General features: G+C 48.3%; 1 protein-coding gene across 1 annotated transcript; it reads left to right on the top strand.

Moving 5' to 3' along the window:
- The first annotated feature begins 1,229 nt into the window (after window positions 1–1,229).
- LOC125759734 (uncharacterized) lies at window positions 1,230–9,035 on the top strand. Its single transcript, XM_049418827.1, has 5 exons — window positions 1,230–1,477; window positions 2,237–2,494; window positions 4,788–5,238; window positions 6,104–6,306; window positions 8,294–9,035. The coding sequence occupies exons 1-5, from the start codon at window positions 1,287–1,289 to the stop codon at window positions 8,781–8,783; spliced, it is 1,593 nt and encodes a 530-aa protein (XP_049274784.1). The 5' UTR covers window positions 1,230–1,286; the 3' UTR covers window positions 8,784–9,035.
- The last annotated feature ends 9,276 nt before the right edge of the window (window positions 9,036–18,311 follow it).

Below are 18,311 nucleotides of genomic sequence, written 5' to 3'. Positions count from 1 at the left end.
CTAATAGGATGCCGGACGCCACGGACCGTTTCTTATAGTCACTTATATCTACACGCATCAATCTGATGTGTTAATATTGAACTGGTAGGCAATGTAAAATGTTATATAGCAATTGTTTTCATTGCACACGCTCACCGAGAACAATAGAAAATGCCTCAATAAATATTTTTATTGGACAAATAGCCGCGTATCCGCCTGTCTTCGCTATTCCAAAACAGTCTTTACGAGCTGAATTGGGGGTACTGCAACAGTGAATAATTCGCCAAGCTATTTATAACAGTTGGAGCTTTGGCGGAACAAATGGTCGGAACACGCTGTCAACCCGTCGTCTAGCCCCTTCAGAAGCGAAACTTTAGAGACAGTTAAAGCACCTAAAGCCTTAAACTCACAGTCAAACATTGCCCCCTCGCGGTTTGCAAGGAAGTCCGATGACTTACATTTTGCTAGAATGTCGCTGGTCGACGTTCCTCTACATCCTGCGTCTAGATTCATTGAGCAGATACACACTAGTTACAGGATGGACATACCGAATGACGCGTAACGTTCACAATCTACTCTTGGGTCTAAAACGAAGAAAAATACAGAGAGCGTTGCCGCTCATTCGTTGGGAAGACACTGAGCTTAGGATGCATAACTCAGTGGAGACCTAAGCCGAAAATCGCCAAAAATTCACCATGTCGCCATTCATAATTCTAGGTCGCCACGGGCCTCTCAAATTCGCCAAGTTGGCGAAAAGTAGCCACCACTGGCAACCCTGTTTACAACCTTCGTGAGTGCCTGGAACGGCCCCACAGCAGCCGCATCCCGGCTGTTGAGCAATTAATTGTGGAAAAGTATATTTTGTTTCTTTTGTACAAGTCTCCATGTCAGCTTTACAAATTGTCCTATTAAGGGCTTTGAAATGCGCCAGATTATGTATGTCGACTCAACCAGAAAACTGTCATCCGCGCCTATGTAACGTATGACGGTATTCGCCAGAAAAAGCGTAAAACAAAACATATTTCCATGGCGTTGCTAGTTTTGAACCTAGGCTTGGAACCTTATAGACCCTTTTCATAAATACGCCACCTGACGGTGGGCTTTTCGTCAGTTTCGCTTCGCAAAGGAGCGTGGGATAGCCAGCGCCATCATGAGGGCATGGAAAGCGAGCCGTCAAACGCGCGAGTGCTGTGATGTTTGTGTTGGCGGCTAGTTCTTTGTGTCATCCGCTGAAATCTCACCGTTTGCGCGCTTGAACGAGCTCTTGGTACTCTCCGTTGGTCTTTCTGAGTTGCTTCCGCTGCACAATGAGCAACATTTTGTACCCTTCAACGGGTTGGACGAGCAGTTTGGCTCGACTGCCGCGGTTGCGGGACCGTGACCACAGCCAACTCGCGTGCGCGCCCGGAACGGGAAAAAAGGCTCGCCGAAGCTACAAACTTCTCACCGAGAGCTATGTCATCACATCGACTCTACGTGCGTGCTACGAGCAAGAAAAGTAAGTAGCTACACTTTGCATGATCGCTCACAATTCGCTACCGGCGGTGTCTGCGCCGACGTCTGCGCTCGCTCCGTTTACGTATGCATTTTTTCCGTGTGAATTTTCATAAATAATTGTACATCCTACACTGCTCCTTATGCCAACATAAAGAGTATTGAAAGATAACGAAGGGGTGTAAGTGGGACGAAGCCGCTTGGATATCCAAGAACCAAAAGCGAAGGTCACTTCATGTAGCGCTGCGCGAAACGAACAACAAGTTGTCGTGTGACAACTTTCGATCGCGATAGAAGCCAATCTATTCCCGAATTCTCTGCTTTTTTTTTACCTCCTGCAGCTAGCTCTAAAAAAGCCGTTGCAACCTAGATTGTTTTTGCGGATCAGGCGTGGTTGCGATTCTTCGTGGACCATACGGCACCCGCAGAAGTGAAACGGGGAAAAAATCGTGCATGCTTGCCACAAATGAGAAGCTACTAGATATACCGTTGTGAAGACGGGATTAGTTTGGACCCCGGGGTTGCCTTACATAGGCGTACGCCTATGGTGCCTTAAACTTAAATTTATGCTCTCAAATGAAATGTTTTTGCCTCCGTAGAAATTTGTTGGTGTTCGATCACGCTGCTGCCCAGCCATCACAACAATGATTTACCCAGGGATCCCCTCTGCGAGGTTGTCTGAACATGCATGCATACATTAGGGGGTGCCCTACGTTATGTCATTCTGAAGGTTTGATGTGAGTTTCCGTTTACTTTTCTCTAGGAACGCCAGGTACTTCATAAAAGCACGGTGCTACCGCAGCAAAAAGAAGACACAAACACCTTATCTTGTTTGTGCCACCATCAGTGGCGATGGTAGTGTGCTTGACGGGAAATGTGAGTGCCCTGCTGGAAACCATTTTTGCAGCCATGTTCAGGCAGTGCTGGACACACTTCGACTGCTGCAAGAGAAAGGATTTGGTGAGGTTCCAGCTCACATGTCGTGCACGGATTTACCACAGTACTGGAGGCGGCCACGGGGTGACACTGTGGCGACCACTGCGCACAGACTTACGCAGCCTCCGTCTCGTCACTGATTAGCCCGGCGTGACACAGCTACCTGCTGCAACACGCTTCCGATACAACACGCTTCCGGAGGCTTACGTCACCACTGCTGGCTATATAACCCAAGCTACCAAGCTTGGTCGCATGTTTGTTTCTCTAACCTTTCGAAGCGCAGCATCGGCATGCTTGCCCTGCTGCTGCTACTACGTTAATAAACATCGTTTTGTTTTATGTTGGGATCCGTCTTTCACCGACTCCGCATCCCACATCTGGTGACCCGGAAAACGAACAAACCGCACCGCCATGACCCGGACCTTGGAATGACCTTCCAGAAGATTCCACGGGACCTTCACGCCGAGTCAACCGACCTCTGACACGCCTATCACGATGGCGCCGCGACCGGATGACACCACGGCGCACTGCATCTTGCTGCCGCCGGACTTTCCCGAATTCTGGCCGCAATGTCCAGCCATCTGGCTTATCAAGATGGAGGCTGGCTTCTCCCTGCGTAACATCGTCTCGCAGCAGGACAAGTACGCCACCACGGTAGCTATGCTTCCTCCTGCTCTGCGACGCGTTGTGCCTCGTCTTGGGTCGCAGGCATACGACCAACTTCGAGGGTTCGTGCTAGCCCCACCGCAACCGGCAGCAACCGTGCCCGCACCCGCTGCAGCAAACGCCGCGGCAGACGAGCCCTCTGCACCCGCCGCGGCAGACGAGCCCTCTGCACCCGCCGCGGCAGACGAGCCCTCTGCACCCGCCGCGGCAGACGAGCCCCCGGCACCCGCTTCGGCAGACGAGCCCCCGGCACCCGCGACGGCATCAGCACCTACTGATCCTGTGTGCGACACCCGAACCAGCGCTGCTTGTCAGGTGTTCGCTGACACGACGGGTGTCACCCTAACCGAGCCACCTCAGACTGTCCCGACCACGCTGGTTGGCTTCGAACATCATACTGTCCCGACCGCCGATCCTGCCCAAGCTGTCGAGCGGCAGCGCAAACATGACGACGCCCGCACCGACCGCGACCACCTGGTCCCAGTCTCCCTGGGCGGACCAGCACAAGGCCACACCTGGCACCCCAACCCTGGTCATCCGCAGAATCTGGGGCCAAGGCCCAACATCATTCTGGCGCCGCCGCGCATGATGCCGCCCCCCCTCGTTTACCATAGTCCCGGGACAGCCCCTGACACTACAACAGCTACAGGCCATGCTGCACGTGCAGACCATGCTGGCCCAGCCCACGCTGGGTGCGTTCCAGACGGACCAGCACGAGTCCCTGTCGTAGATACCGACGTTCACCCAGCCGCAGATACTGGCGCAGGACCACCACCATCATGGCACCCTGTCGGCGCCCCTCATCTCGACGAGCGGCAGTATGGTGTCCTCTGTGCCCGTCGCGCCCGCACCAGTCACAGAGAGCGTGCAGATTGTGGTGAGCAAGGTTCCACAGGCTCCGGCAGTGACTCCCCAGCAGCGCATACAGGTTTTTCTAGCGCACGATGGCAGCGTCGTACTGCACCCTCACGGCAGCACCCTGTCATCCATGACTGCACCGGCACCCTCCCCTGTACTGGTGGCCACGACGGTCCCGCCTTCGTCGACGAGTGCGCCCGGTGCGACCTCTCTTTCGCGGATCCACTCGGCCCTCCTGAAGAGTCTCTCCGCAGCGCCGCCCGTCAGCGGAACAGCTCGCAAAAGCCACTAGGTTTCTACACCCGTCCTCTACGCCACTCTCAGCCCCGACCCCCAGGAAAAAATTGAGCACCCGTTCGCCACTCCGTGCTACCGACCAGGACAGGACCGACACAAAGCCCGCGTACATCGCGGCGAACGACCCTGGCAGCGCCACTCTTTCAACTGGCGTCCGTCCACAGCCACCAACGTCGCAGCCCGCTCCTTTCACGACACGCTGTGGACGTCTGGTACGCCTCCCAGATTTCTACAGACCCTGAGGGCTCTGCACTCCGCGGGGGGGGGGGGGTGATGTGGCGACCACTGCGCACAGACTTACGCAGCCTCCGTCTCGTCACTGATTAGCCCGGCGTGACACAGCTACCTGCTGCAACACGCTTCCGATACAACACGCTTCCGGAGGCTTACGTCACCACTGCTGGCTATATAACCCAAGCTACCAAGCTTGGTTGCATGTTTGTTTCTCTAACCTTTCGAAGCGCAGCATCGGCATGCTTGCCCTGCTGCTGCTACTACGTTAATAAACATCGTTTTGTTTTATGTTGGGATCCGTCTTTCACCGACTCCGCATCCCACAACACTATAAAAGGAAGCAGCCTTCAGAATGTCGACTGGCGAAGAGTGGGTGAGGGTGGCCGTGACTTGCCGTTGCCATGTCGCCTTGACCTCAGTGCAATCAAGGAGAGGAACGTAGAAGACTGGAGGAAGGACCTTGCCCAGTTTGCTCAAGCCCTTTCAGATGCAAACGCAGACAGTGCCCTAGTAACCGTACTAGCTGCTGCAGACCGTGCCCCAGTGTGCAGCTCCAGATGTGGCACCGTATTTTGTGGCTCACCACTTGCGTACCAGCAGCCACTCGTGCCTCATGGCTTCACTGTCCTCCTCTGCAGCTATCTCGGGGAGAAGCTCAACAAGCATGACAAGAGTGCTACACCGTGCCTGCCAAAACCCATGGTGCCATTCACTGGAAGCAGCCAGTGGGCTATACCAGGTGGCATCAGTGGTGGTAAAAGACGCATCTTGGAGGTATGTCACCACTTTTAACTGTGCAAGCTGCACAAGAAACTGCAGATTCTACCAGAGCATTTGTGGGCTCTGTTAGTGTAATCTTTAGTACACTGCCAGCCTTGGTGCACACTTTATTCTCTTGGTAGGTATGCAAATCTCAAAGGCATTGACAGCACCTGTTTTCTGTAGCACAAAGGAAAGCTTATGGTCAGAGTGGCTAATCACAGAATGGTAACATAAAAACGCCGTGAAACATTTATAGTGAAAATTTTTCGATCTGCAGCAACTATGAAGTCGTATACACACAAAACATGCTGCAAACAGTGGGAGGTGAGAGCAGTTCATGCTCATGCACGGCGGTCTGCCGCACATATATGCACTACGGCTCGACATGTTCCACTAATTACCATCAAATCGTGAAAAGAATACTTGAATCTGTCACTTAATCGCACGTTCTGGCCAGCTGTCAGTGCGCCTTACTGCATACCATATATGAAATAGGGAAAGTCGACAGCCTTCAAGCCTTGTAAAAATATATAAGAACGAGAATGGCTGTGTGGACCAGGTGGGTGAAAACAAAGGAAATTGGGGATGATTAGGTGAGAATATTGTGTAATAAACGTGAAGCTTAGGCTTAAGAAAGCAGTGTAAGTGTCTGAGTGCGTTGGTTGAGTGGAAGTGGAATGAGTAGCACCAAAATATTCACTAGCATAATTTCGCTGCCTGGTGTTTGTTGTGCTCCCTTATAAGCAATTTACTTTCTCTGTGACAACCTTGAGTCTTTTCATGATTTCCTCACATGTTGATGTCTCCTTCCTTTGTGATTCAGAATGCCCTTTGAGTTGCCTTATTGTGTAAGAAATTTGTGAATGCACTGTTTTAGAAAATTGTGTTCAGTCCTCTGCAAGCACAGTGCTTAGAGAAGAACTCCCAGCAGCAGCGAGCCAGCCAAACATGGTGTCAAGAGCGAAAACACCGGCTGACATCGTCAAACTTTGGCACTGTGCTTATGCGCAGCCATTGGAGCAGTAAAGGGCTTGGCCACCTGACATCAGCAAAAGACCTATCTAGGGTTCCTGCTGTCCGGTGAGCCATTCTTTAAAATAAAATGCTTGCGATGGCTGATCAGTCATGTGAATCACAATAGTGCTAGAAGTTTTGCTGAAGGAAAAGAGTCAAGTGAGCCATCAATTCAACATTTTCAATCATGTGTGCTCCTGCACAACTGATCCACCATTTCAGTTCCCCTGCACTTCCTGCCAGAGAAGCTCATATGGTAGACCGGTCACCCCCAAAAAATATGTCTGGGGTGACCCAAACGGAGAAAGATTTTTTTTCAACTGTGAAGCTTTCAGTGGAACCTTTATATGTTTATTTTATAGATTTGTGCTACTCTCTAATGGATAACTGTCTTTATTTCCTTCTGAATATCCAATGTTCATAAAATAAGAAATTGTACTATAATTTATAAATGCAGCATCTTTTCTTTCCTTAAGTGACCCGAGGGTGAAACCAGTTTGCTGCTTTGTTTTGAGAAAAGTTTTATACCAGCAAAGCCAGTTAGACAACTAGTGAAGACCCTGCAAATTGTGGTGCTTCTGTTTGAAAACAGCAAATCCAACTGTCCTGGCCACAGCGGCGGCATTTTTGATGGAGGTAAAAATGGTTGAGGCCAGTGTGCTTAGGTTTAGGGGCACATTAAAAAAACCCAGGTGGTCGAAACTTTTGGAGCTCTCCACTACAGTGTATGTCGTAATCATATCATGGTTTTGAGACATTAAACCCTAACAATTCTTATTATGTTATGGAAAGGTTGGTGTATAATGACACCAACGTGCAGTTGGTGTCATTAAGTGCAGCTTAATGCAAGTGTAAGGCAAACTAAGCAAATGCAGTACAATGCACTTTTTATGTAGAAAGAACTCCAAGATAAGCATGGTTCAAAATCTCTGCAATTTCGTCCAACACAATGTATGTTCTGCACTATGCTTTGCATCCTCATAAAGCCATACTTTCTGCTGTGGCACTGACCATTTATATCGTCTAGCCGCCTACGTCTGGGCGCTCTCGTGGTAATGTCTGTAACTTGGTATGAACAGAAATTTAACATAAAAGGACATGAGTATCTGATGAACACGATTAACAGGTCATGACACGAATAAAGTGACATGCTTGTCACGTACATTATGATACCCTTTCCCTCAGTTGTGTGGCACACACCACCTACCATGGCTCATGGAATTGTGGTTATGCACCACACGTGATTCAGTCTATATGAACACAGGAATGGTGAGAAATGACATCGTAAATCTTTACGAGATAGTTGCATTAGGGAGCCCGTGTCATATAAAATCAGGTGCAAGCAACGGTGGTGTTGTCGGTGATCGAAAAATCTTGGTGGACTTGGAGAGCCAGAGTCAACCTAGCCATTTTGCATGGCAGTCAAGCATATCAGAAATAGTAGACCCTAATTTGGCATCATGTCTGGGCAACATAATTACAGCATTATAATAAACATTACCTCGTTTTTATTCGTTTATGGACGTGCGAATGGTGGTATTCGAGGCTGAATTGAATCACTTTTTAAGTACTTTTTTCTAATGTATAGCCGTGGTCTGAATATGCTGCAATGTTACCATCATAGTGCTCTCAACAGTACGATTTTCACAGTATGTTGCACGTAAGCATAAATAGAGCATTTTGAACCAACTTACAATACTTTCATATGCACAAAATTCTTGAGGGTGTGTGACCGTAATACAGCTTATCATGTATAACTCCCTGAACTATGCAACATGCTCACTAGATAAACTGTCATGTATTATGATGAAAATTATACCAGAAAAAATAATTTTCATACTTGTGTGCCACTTGCATGTTAAACCGTGTACAGTTACCTTTTAGAATTACTAGAAAATATCAGTTAGTGACCATCCGATTCTCAAGCTGCATCATTTAGGACACTATTAAGTTGGCTCTTCAGTAATTTCGAATAATGCAAAACGGCTATGAATGTATTTATTGCATTTTTTCTTAATTATGCTTCTGGTATTCTTTTGTCTTCAAAATGCAGGTACGGCATTGCCAACGAGGCAAGAGCTCTCCAGCGTTATCAGGATGTTCTCAGGCACACAGGACAGGACGTGGAGCTTCAAAGCGTAGGGCTGTTTGTCAACCCAGAACAGCCATGGCTTGGAGCTTCCCCAGATGCCATTGTTCATGACCCTGTGGAAGACCCACCGTGGGGTTGTGTTGAAGTGAAGTGTCCTTATAGCATGAAAGATGCAGACCAAGAGAAGCTTTTTTCATGCCGAGACATTTGCGTGTCTTTTGACAGCTTGAACCACCCCGCACTGAAGCAGTCGCACCCATACTTCGCTCAAGTGATGGGCCAGATGGCCATCACAAAACTACAGTGGGCAGACTTTGTTATGTACGGTGAAAACTACATTTGTGTGCAAAGGGTCCGGTTTGACGAGAAAGTGTGGCATGAAATGAAAGCCAAGCTGGATAGTTTTTATTTTGACACACTTTTGCCATACTTTGTGAGAAACGTGGGTTGAGTGCAGCGAGTTTTTTTGAAAAGGCCCCTGACAGGGAAATTTTTGGTTGTGACTTTTCTGTAATTTGTAGCGTTGTGTCTGGTAATGCCGACATTGAATCGTAAATGCTCTAACATATCGTATAATTAATGCTAGCGTTGCTATATGTGACCAATTTAGCGCCACTTTGAAATGCCCGCCTAAAATTGTTAGAAACTAGTACCCCGCAGCAGGGGAGCACTAAGAGCACGTGCGTTTAAGCTTTGGTGATGTTGAGAGCGCAGTTTTCACATTGGGGCCCCGTGCGCAGTATAGAATGAAGCGAAATGGGTGTTTCAGTAGAAGTTAACCCTGTTCGATTAAAAAAAAAAGAATTATTCCTGGTGTAAGCAACTACAACCACCCAGAGAGCAGCGCGACAACAGTGAGAGAGGGGCGAAGAAAATAGCCCTCGTTAGGTGCCAGTCGTGGTATTGTGTGCTCCCCGCATATCTTCGACGTCTACAACACTCGCTTTTCTTGTGCAACGTCACAAGGGGCCCCTGTCAGTCATACTAATGGCGATGTCACGAGGTGCTGAAAAGAGATGAGCAGTCACACTTACTTTGAAACCAAATTAAAGATCACCGCATCTCCACGAAGTGAATCATGACGAGTGGGTGAAGCTCTGGGTATCATATGGATAGGGCTCAGTGTTTTCGGTGTTTATATTTGTTGAAAATTGGCGAATGTTTATCGGAGTTTAAAATTTTGGCGGAAATTCGGCGTTTATCGGAGTTTATTTCTCGTATATCCCCAATTCTCCGAAATTCGGAGTTTTTCATTGTTCTCAAAACCACAAAATTTTAGGTCAATTCATATCTGAATACTAAAGCATCAAAACACACGAAACACATTTTATTTGTTCTAGAAGGTTCGAATGCACAAAAACATATTGTGACGTAGCAGTTGCCACGCCTCTTAATGGGCCTTCGCGACTCGGCGAACCGATCACATCCTAGGCACAAAACAATCCCAAAATGTGTCCTTACAAGCGAAGATGATAAAGAACACTATGTGATGATGATAATGTACAGATGATAAAGAAGTGCCTGATAATGCCCACACTATGTCGCCGGGGCGGAAGAACACAGCGCTGTGAGATGCGTCATGGAGATTCTTGCGGTGCTGTTGTCTTGCTTCAGTGTTCACTCGGGCGAGCTGGCGACAGTGGAGGATGCGGGACACATATTGTTCAGTGGAGGATGCAGATGGAGTGACAGGGGCGGTCAAGAAAGAGACGTCAAGGAGGGAAGATGTCGATCAGCCATAATATGCACGTTACATATTTCATAGCACTGATAGTTCGCAAAAACACTCGGGAGCTGGCTCATGTCGTCGGTTTCTAGAAGCACTAATTTAAAAATAGGCGCATAGGTTTGGAACGTGCAGGGCAGCTCATGGTGCACATGGAGGCTTTAAAGCTTTTGGTTCCGTAATAAGATGATGCCAATGATATTGAATAAAGAATTTAGCACATATGTTGATAACCTTGCAATAAACATGTTTGCACAAGCCACCTGACTGGTTTATTCATACTCTTTTAGAATTGTAGTCTGCAGGTTGCTCAGCAGAGCGCACACCACCCAGATTTGGCTTGCAATTGGAGCAAGAGAGAGGGGAATAACCCGATCAAAAATGTGAAATGTTTTGATTCTTTGTATTCTTCGCTCTACATGAATGCGCAGGGACGCAATGTCAGCTGTTTCTTCTACTTCTGCTGCACTGAACTGCCCTTTGGTCGAAAAGGGTGGTAAATTTAGCCCAACGCCAATGTTATCCAACAAGTCCTTAATCTTGAAGCCTTTGTCTGCCATGATTTTGTCCCCTTGGTCAAAAGCTTGTTTCAAGAGGCCACTTCTGATTACGACCTCCCTGTCAGAGATGCAGCCCGTAAATAGGTCTGACACAAAGCTGATGAGCCCATTTGGTTGAATTCCAATGAGTCCTTTGAATGTGTTTGCAGATTTGTAGTTAGAGTATGTCCCTGATTGAATAACAAGGGAACTTGATGCTTCACATCGCACTTCTGTGGCATCAATGATGACGCGTGTTGCAGGATACTTCTGCCTAAATGCTTCAGGCATTGTAGAGTCCACAATATCCCGTGTGGACCACCATGGCATATCAGTCAGTGTCTCGTAGAGCTTGCGCACCCATGCAGAAAATATCCTAGATACCGTGCTAAGAGAGATATCAAAAATGTGCGACAAATGCAAGTGGAAACATCCAACTCGCAGCTTGATAAGTGTCAAGAAGATCTGATTTTCTTGGGAAAGCTTGCAGCGACGGCCCCTTGTTTCCTCTTTACCTGGACATGAACTTGCACCTCTGCTCCTTGAATTCACTACGTTTACTAACGCTTTGAAGTGGCCGTAGTTTGGAAGCCCAGTATAAAATTGAATGCTGCTGTCATCGTTCTGAAATTTATCAATGCCAAAAATCCACCTTGCTTCATTTGCTTTTGAGAGCTTGCTTGACAACTCGTGCATTTCTTTATCATGATCCTTCTTTTGATCTTCGCACTTCCGTGTTAGAGAAACTACTGCTTCTTTTGCACGTGCAAGGCTCATTCTTTCTTGCATGAGCGTGTCATGGCAGCGCTGATATTCTGTGCATTGCTTTTGCAATTGAATGCATTCTTCACTCTTTCCATTCAACTTGCTGCTTGTCTGTGCAAGTTGTTCTTGTAGTCTCACTAGCACTTCTTCTTTTTCTTTGAGTTGCTGTTGAGCCGCGAGGAGCTCTTGCTGACAAGAGCAGCAACTGGCCTCCTGAAATGTGTCAGTAGCATCAGTGTGCGACTTGTTTGTTGGAGAACATACGCTTTCGAGCATGTCTTCACTTGTTTGAGGTTCACTGATGTCGCACGCAGTTCCTGTGACGCAGTCTTCATTCCTAGGTTTCAGATACCTTGCTGGAGGAGGCCGAGATACAACTTGTTTTTTGAAAGGAAAAACAGAGGGCACAGCATTGTCTCGCAGCAATCGTCTCCCACTTGCCACAGCCGGCAAGAAGTCGGCTTCAGTGAAGTGCTTAGAGCAGACTTTTGTTGTTTTTACTATGTTGAAATGTTTTCCTGGGTCCCGACGAATCGCATGAATCCACTGCTTGCGCAGCCTTTCGTTGACAGGAAACCTATGGAACGTGACCTGTGATTTAAAAAAAAAAAGTGGTCAATTTCATGTGAAGAAACAAGCCTGAATATCGTAAATTCTTGGGATCACAATTAATGCCATTGAGTTACAGCAAGTCAAAAACATGCAGCTTCCACAAATTGAATATACAAAATTACGCTGAAGCTTAGTCATGCAACAAAATAGACGTTTTTGCTAGTTTGTGTGTAAGCGCACAAACAACGCGGACGAAGGAAAGGAAGGACGTCACTGTCGCGGAACTATGCACCGCAACCGGTGAAAATCCTGTCTGCCGCAAGCCACACCACGCAACTATTTTCCGGACGCCACGCGTTGGGTGTATTTGTATGTACTGAAAAATGTTGACACGTGGCTTACGATATGCGAGTACTGTCGCTACTTAATGAACGGTACGCAACTTCATATTTATTTTTCTGGCTAGCCTTACGAACCCTCGCAGTATTTCTGCACAAACGATCTATCGCAATTCACCGCATGTAGGCACTCGGGAGAAGACTATTTATTCGTAAAAGCAAGGCTACACATGGCGCTGCGAAATAAGCACGGCCGTTTCTGTAGCGCATTTACAAAACGGCGCCCTTCCGCACGTCCGTTTGACATCGCGTACGGAGAGAGAGCACGTGTGTTTGTTGTTCAAGTTTTATCGCTTACCTTATCGCTGTTCTCGTCGCGATATCCTCGATGGTGGCACATGGGAACGCAGCACGTCTGCACCATTGCAGCACGCCGTCTCTACGAAAAACGTTGTTGACAGTTCACGATTCGGCGGTGCTGAAATGTCATGCACTGGCACGTTGCCGAAGCCTGCGTCGTCTGCAGCGGTGCCCTCACAATGGCGGCAGACTGTAGTTTGCGTGCGCGGCGCTAGGGGCGCCCTTTTTCGAAAAGGGTCTATTACATACAATCAATAGCTACCGTTTCATAGCGGCATTTGTGGCTCTACTACGCTCCAGAAACACTCCTTGTTCGAGGATTTTCCATCTCTTCAAGTCTTCATCATACCCTGAAGGTTTTCTTTGTTTGACTTCACATTATATGTTGTTTATTGCTTGACTATTCACTAGCACCAATTATATGTAGTACTTAACATAGTAAATATCATTTATTACAGCTTTACGCACTCATTTAGTTCATCTTTGTTACTCCTTGCATACAAATAAATAGAGTCCTAAATCTGTTTATCTTGTTTCCTAGGTGGAACTATATAAACTATATTTGAGTATAGACTGGCTGACTTTTCTTGAAAGCACGTTGCGAAAACGGCCAATAATCGACGAAAGTACTCTCAATAATCAGGATTCAACGAGTAATGGCTAAGGTAGTGAACGATTAATCGTAGATTATTTACAATGAAAAAAATTGCGCCCAAGCACTCCACACAAATTGTTGATCAGGGAAGCTAAGAGATGCCGACCCGGCGTTTCTCACGTGCTAGCATCTTTCGAAGTGTCTGCTGTTGTAGCTTTTCAATTCTGTATGACTAAACTTAAGAGACGTGTGCTTCAAACCATGCTTTCGGTCAACTTGGCCTAACAGCATAGTAACAACACCTAAAAAATTTCATCGGCAGACATTTATGCTGCGGCGGGTATACATGCTTACAAAAGCTGTGTGAACTACTGTGAGCGGGGAACTAGTGTGAAACTAGTGTGAGCGGGGACACCCTTGGAGGCAGCGTGTGCTAGCATTGCTTCTTCGTTACAGTTTCCGTGCACTCACGCACTCACGGACCACCAAATTGTCGCGCCTCCAAACCACATACCGCTTCAGCGTAGAAACGTATGGACCGCCCCTGCTGGTTTGTGGGAACGTAGAAGCAATATCATTTGCGAATACCTGTGGCCAGCGAGTCCGCCGACGTTCGCGTATGCTTGTGACGTACGTCGAAGACAGACCCTCCACGACAGCATTTTCTTTCTTTAAAGGGAACTGTAGCAATCTACGAATTCAATGCGAACCCTATCGCAAAAAAAAAACCTTTCTAGTGTCTCCCAGTGCGTTTCAGCGCACTGGGTGGCGCTGAAAACGCTGTACACTGTGTGTCAGTACACTACAGCGCTCTGGAAGGCACTGGGACAGATTGTACTGCGTGGCCAGTGCCGCCCAGTGAGCTGGAAGATACTGGGAATACAGTACAGTGTGGCCTAGTGTCTTACAGCGCACTGAGAGGCACTGGCCACGCTGTACAGTGTCTGCCCGCGCGCTGGGAACACTGGCGGCACTTCGAAAAAAAACTAGGCGCCCTGAGTGGACCTCGTGTAAGATTTGATATTGGATCGGGAGATTTCGAAAGAAAAAGTTATCGAATATTGGCAAAACATTGTTACGTGAATGACGACTCGGTAGACTGTAGTCCGTAGACTATTTACATGATATATTTACAGTACCGGTTGTAGCGCTGACCATTCCAGCTCGCAGCCCGAGCGGAGAGAGATCTTTCGTCTGATCGTCCGGCGCACACGCGCATGGTTCAAGGGGCTGGCAATATGCACATAGCATAATCCCCGGCTGCAGAAGCTCCGTCTCAGCGCATCAGATGTCAACGTCGCTGGGAGAGTGATAGGGTTTCAAGCGTGCGACATGTACGATATCGCAGGACTGTGTGGAAGATGAAGGCGACGAGGCGACAGGAGCGATTTAATAAGTTACAGGGGTAACCGCACGAAGGACTCGGTATAAACCTGTGTATCGAGACAACAGTTTTTCTGCCATCCCAACGTGACGGGTGGGAAACCACAGCAGGACTAAAGAACTGGGCAAGAAGGGCGCGTATCGGTGCCTGCGACCGTACAACTACCGTTGGTTTTCTTGAGAAGTCAGAAGGCGTGGCGGGTGGTTTCACATGCATGGGCAGCCCTGGTGATAGCGTGAAGAGCATATTTGCTGGTCGGTACTGCGGGAAACGGGATGATGGTGTCTAGTGGCAACGTTGGTTGTCGCCAGAACAACAAAAAATGGAGAGTGACCGGCAGTGTCGTGGCGCGAGGAATTGTACGCAAATGTCACGTATGGCAAAGTCAGAGTGGCCGGAGGAAACATACTTCTCAAGCATGTCTGGAAGTGTTCGACTGAGACGCTTCGTCAGGCCATTTGTCTGCAGATGGTACGACGTAGTGAGCTTGTGCCTCGTTTCACATGACTGCGCAATGTCGGCTATGAACTTCGACAGAAATGTGCGGCCATGGTCCGTAAGCAGCTGGCGTGGAGCTCCATGTTGCAATATCACGTTGTGTCGGCGACATCTGTGGCGCAGCATGTTGGGAGAGTTCGTGTGATGGCGTAGCGCGTGGCGTAGTCTGTGGCCACAACTATCCACCTGGTGCCAGAGGAAGATGGGAAACGGGCCAAGTAGATCTAAGCCAACGCAAAAGAACGTTGCTGACGAAATGTCAAGGGGTTGAAGGCACCGGGCGGGAAGCGTCGATGGCGTTTTGCGGCGCTGTCATTTCTCACACGCCGCAATGTATCTTCTCACGGAGCGTGCAAGCCCTGGTCAAAATAAGCGTCGGCGCATCAAGTCGTAAGTGCACGATACACCAAGGTGACCGGCCGTTGAAAGGTAATGAATTTTGTGAAGGACAACCGAGCGGAGGTGTTACAGAATAACAAGCAGCAGGGCTGGTCCATCTGGGTGAAAATTGTGGCGGTAGATTGCACCATCTTGAAGGAGTAACGAGCGATGGGACCGGCCGGTAGACGATGATTCTAGGCGTTCGATGATAGTACGCAAAGAACCTTCACGGTGTTGTTCGTCGCCGGTGTTCGTCAGTCAGAAAACTGAAAAGACGCATGCGTCGATGTTGGTGTCAGGGATGGCGCTCGATTCATCGACCGGGTAGCGAAACAGGCAGTCTGCGTCCTGATGTAGGTGACCGGACATGTACGTCACTGTGTAGGTATATTCATGGAGTCGCAGAGCCCAGCGACCAAGCCGGCCAGTAGGATCCTTGAGTGACGAAGCCCAACAGAGTGCATGATGGTCCGTTATTACAGAGAAATTCGTGTCATATAAATATAGGTGGAACATCAAGACTGACCAGACAAGAGCAAGGCATTCACGTTCTGTAATGGAATAGTTACGCTCGGCAGCTGTAAGTAGGTGGCTGGCGTAGGCGATAACACGGTTGCGTCCCTAATGTCGTTGGGCTAGGACGGCTCCGATCCCGTGTCTAATAGCATCGGTTCGGACATCTGTCGGAGCGGATAGGTCAAAGTGGGCCAATATAGGTGGCGTTGTCAAAAGTGTGACGATGCCAGAAAAGCGGCAGTATTTCTTAATGATGAGGTCGATGGTCAACCCATTTGTGTACACCAGCAAATTGAAAGCGTCGTCCGCGATGCCTTTGAGTACGTCGCCCACCTTGTCAACCTCGGACATTTGCTCGTCCACTTTTCGGCACAGCGCGAGCACGTCCTAAACGTGCGAGACGTATGACTCGGTCGATGACTGTCGGTAGATGACTGGACATGTGTGGCAAGTTCTTTTCGTGCTGACATTTGGCGACCGGTCTGGTCCCCAAAGATGTCGCGTAGTCGCTCCTTGAAAATGTCCCATCTGGTGAGTTCGGTCTCATTGGTCTCGAACCAGACACGCGGGGTGACTCCCAAGTAGAAGATTACGTTGGCAAGCATCAGGTGAACTCCCATCGGTGAGTTTGGCTAACACGCTCGTACATGGTGAGCCAGTAGTCAGCGTCAAGACCAGCTTGGGCGGAAAATGCACCAGGGTCGCGGGGGTAGGACACCGTAAGGTACGTTGTGGTTGGCGGCGCAGCTGTAGACGGAGACGGGCTGTTGCCAGTGGTAGTCATGGCCGGAGACTGGATGGTGAGGGCGCTGCGAAGCATCGTGGTGAGGACGGGGAAAGTTCCACCTCTACCAAATATGTTACGTGAATGACGACTCGGTAGACTGTAGTCCGTAGACTATTTACACGATATATTTACAGTAACGGTTGCAGCGCTGAGCGTTCCAGCTCAGAGCCCGAGCGGAGAGAGATCTTCCTTCTCTCCGTCCGGCGTACACGCGCATGGTTCAAGGGGCTGGCAATATGCACGTAGCAATATCATTCTACACTGTGTCGTAGACATATCGAGCTTTAATTAGGCGACGGACGTACGTATACGGTGAGCACATTCATCTGTCGAGCGAACGCGCGTGCGCTTTCGATGAAGTGTGTGATCTAGTGTCGTGAACGTAGTTCATATAACTGCATCGAAAGAACTTATCATTCGCAATACAATATGACATTAGTATTTGTCTGATAATCAACGTCAAGCGACTCTAGCAGGTCAGTCCTTCCATATGGGCTCGTACCGCTGGAAGCGGCACGTCACCGGCAGCAGTGAGCCGCTGTAATGCTCAATCTCGGCGTTTTTAGCTTCTCATTTGTGTAGTAGAAGATGCAAATATGACCTCGCTTAAGTCAGTTTGGATTTAAAGCACATTTGAACGGCTATTGGATTCTTCGCAATTGAATATCCACGTTCTTCACAGCGATCGTGGCGCAAGGAGTACAGCTCTAAGCCTAATGTTCGGTTCGGCTAGGGTGAACTTCTGCGGCTGTATAGTAGGCGGAACGTTAAAAAGAAGGACAGAAAATATACCAAGCGTGTGAAGAAAACTAAAGTGTTCTGTGCGCAGTTCAGATGCACGTTGTTTTCTACATAGGTATATTACTAACCGCTTAGCGAGTCGGTGCGATTGCCCGAACGCATCTGCGCTTACGCTAATATGTTCTTCGGCAGAATGTGCCAAATAGACGTTCTGATCCTAGTCAACACATAACAAACAAATTATCTTCTGTTAGGTTGTCGGGAGCACGAGGAGACTGAAATCTGCGTTTCTAAACGAGAATATGAAACTACTGGCTAGCAGAATTAGATATGTCATGAAGCAAAAAGAGACGGACTCGCGTGTTCGCAGTGTGGTGCGCCCGTAAGAAAAGTCACGAAATTTACAACTATCTTTGTATACGCACCTACACACTTGCGTGACCGATGTCTGCTTTTTCGTTAGTCGCATGCGTACATTGATTGTCAAAGGTGTGTGATTGTGTTGGGCGACTTCAACTGCGTTCTTACCCAAGCAGATTGTAGCACTGATGTCAGGATAAGCGATGAAAGCGTTGATTTGCTTAGAGATAGCTTGAGCAAGTTTTCTTTAGACGACATGGCTCTGTTTACGAAGGGTGGTAGTCACCAACGCTTCACTCATTTTCAAGGCACAACTCATGCACGAGTAGATGAGGTACATGCGTGTTCTGAGATTGCACCTTGTTGCAAAAACTGTGATGTTGATGCCGTTTCCTTCAGTGATCCTTGCTTAGTGTTGTTTGTGCTTGGGCATAATT

This window comes from Rhipicephalus sanguineus, chromosome 8 (genome assembly GCF_013339695.2).
Source record: "Rhipicephalus sanguineus isolate Rsan-2018 chromosome 8, BIME_Rsan_1.4, whole genome shotgun sequence".
In the NCBI taxonomy this organism is placed as follows: Eukaryota; Metazoa; Arthropoda; class Arachnida; order Ixodida; family Ixodidae; genus Rhipicephalus; species Rhipicephalus sanguineus.
The sequence above is the reverse complement of the archived record's forward strand: the minus strand, read 5'-3'. Positions and strand labels throughout refer to the sequence as shown.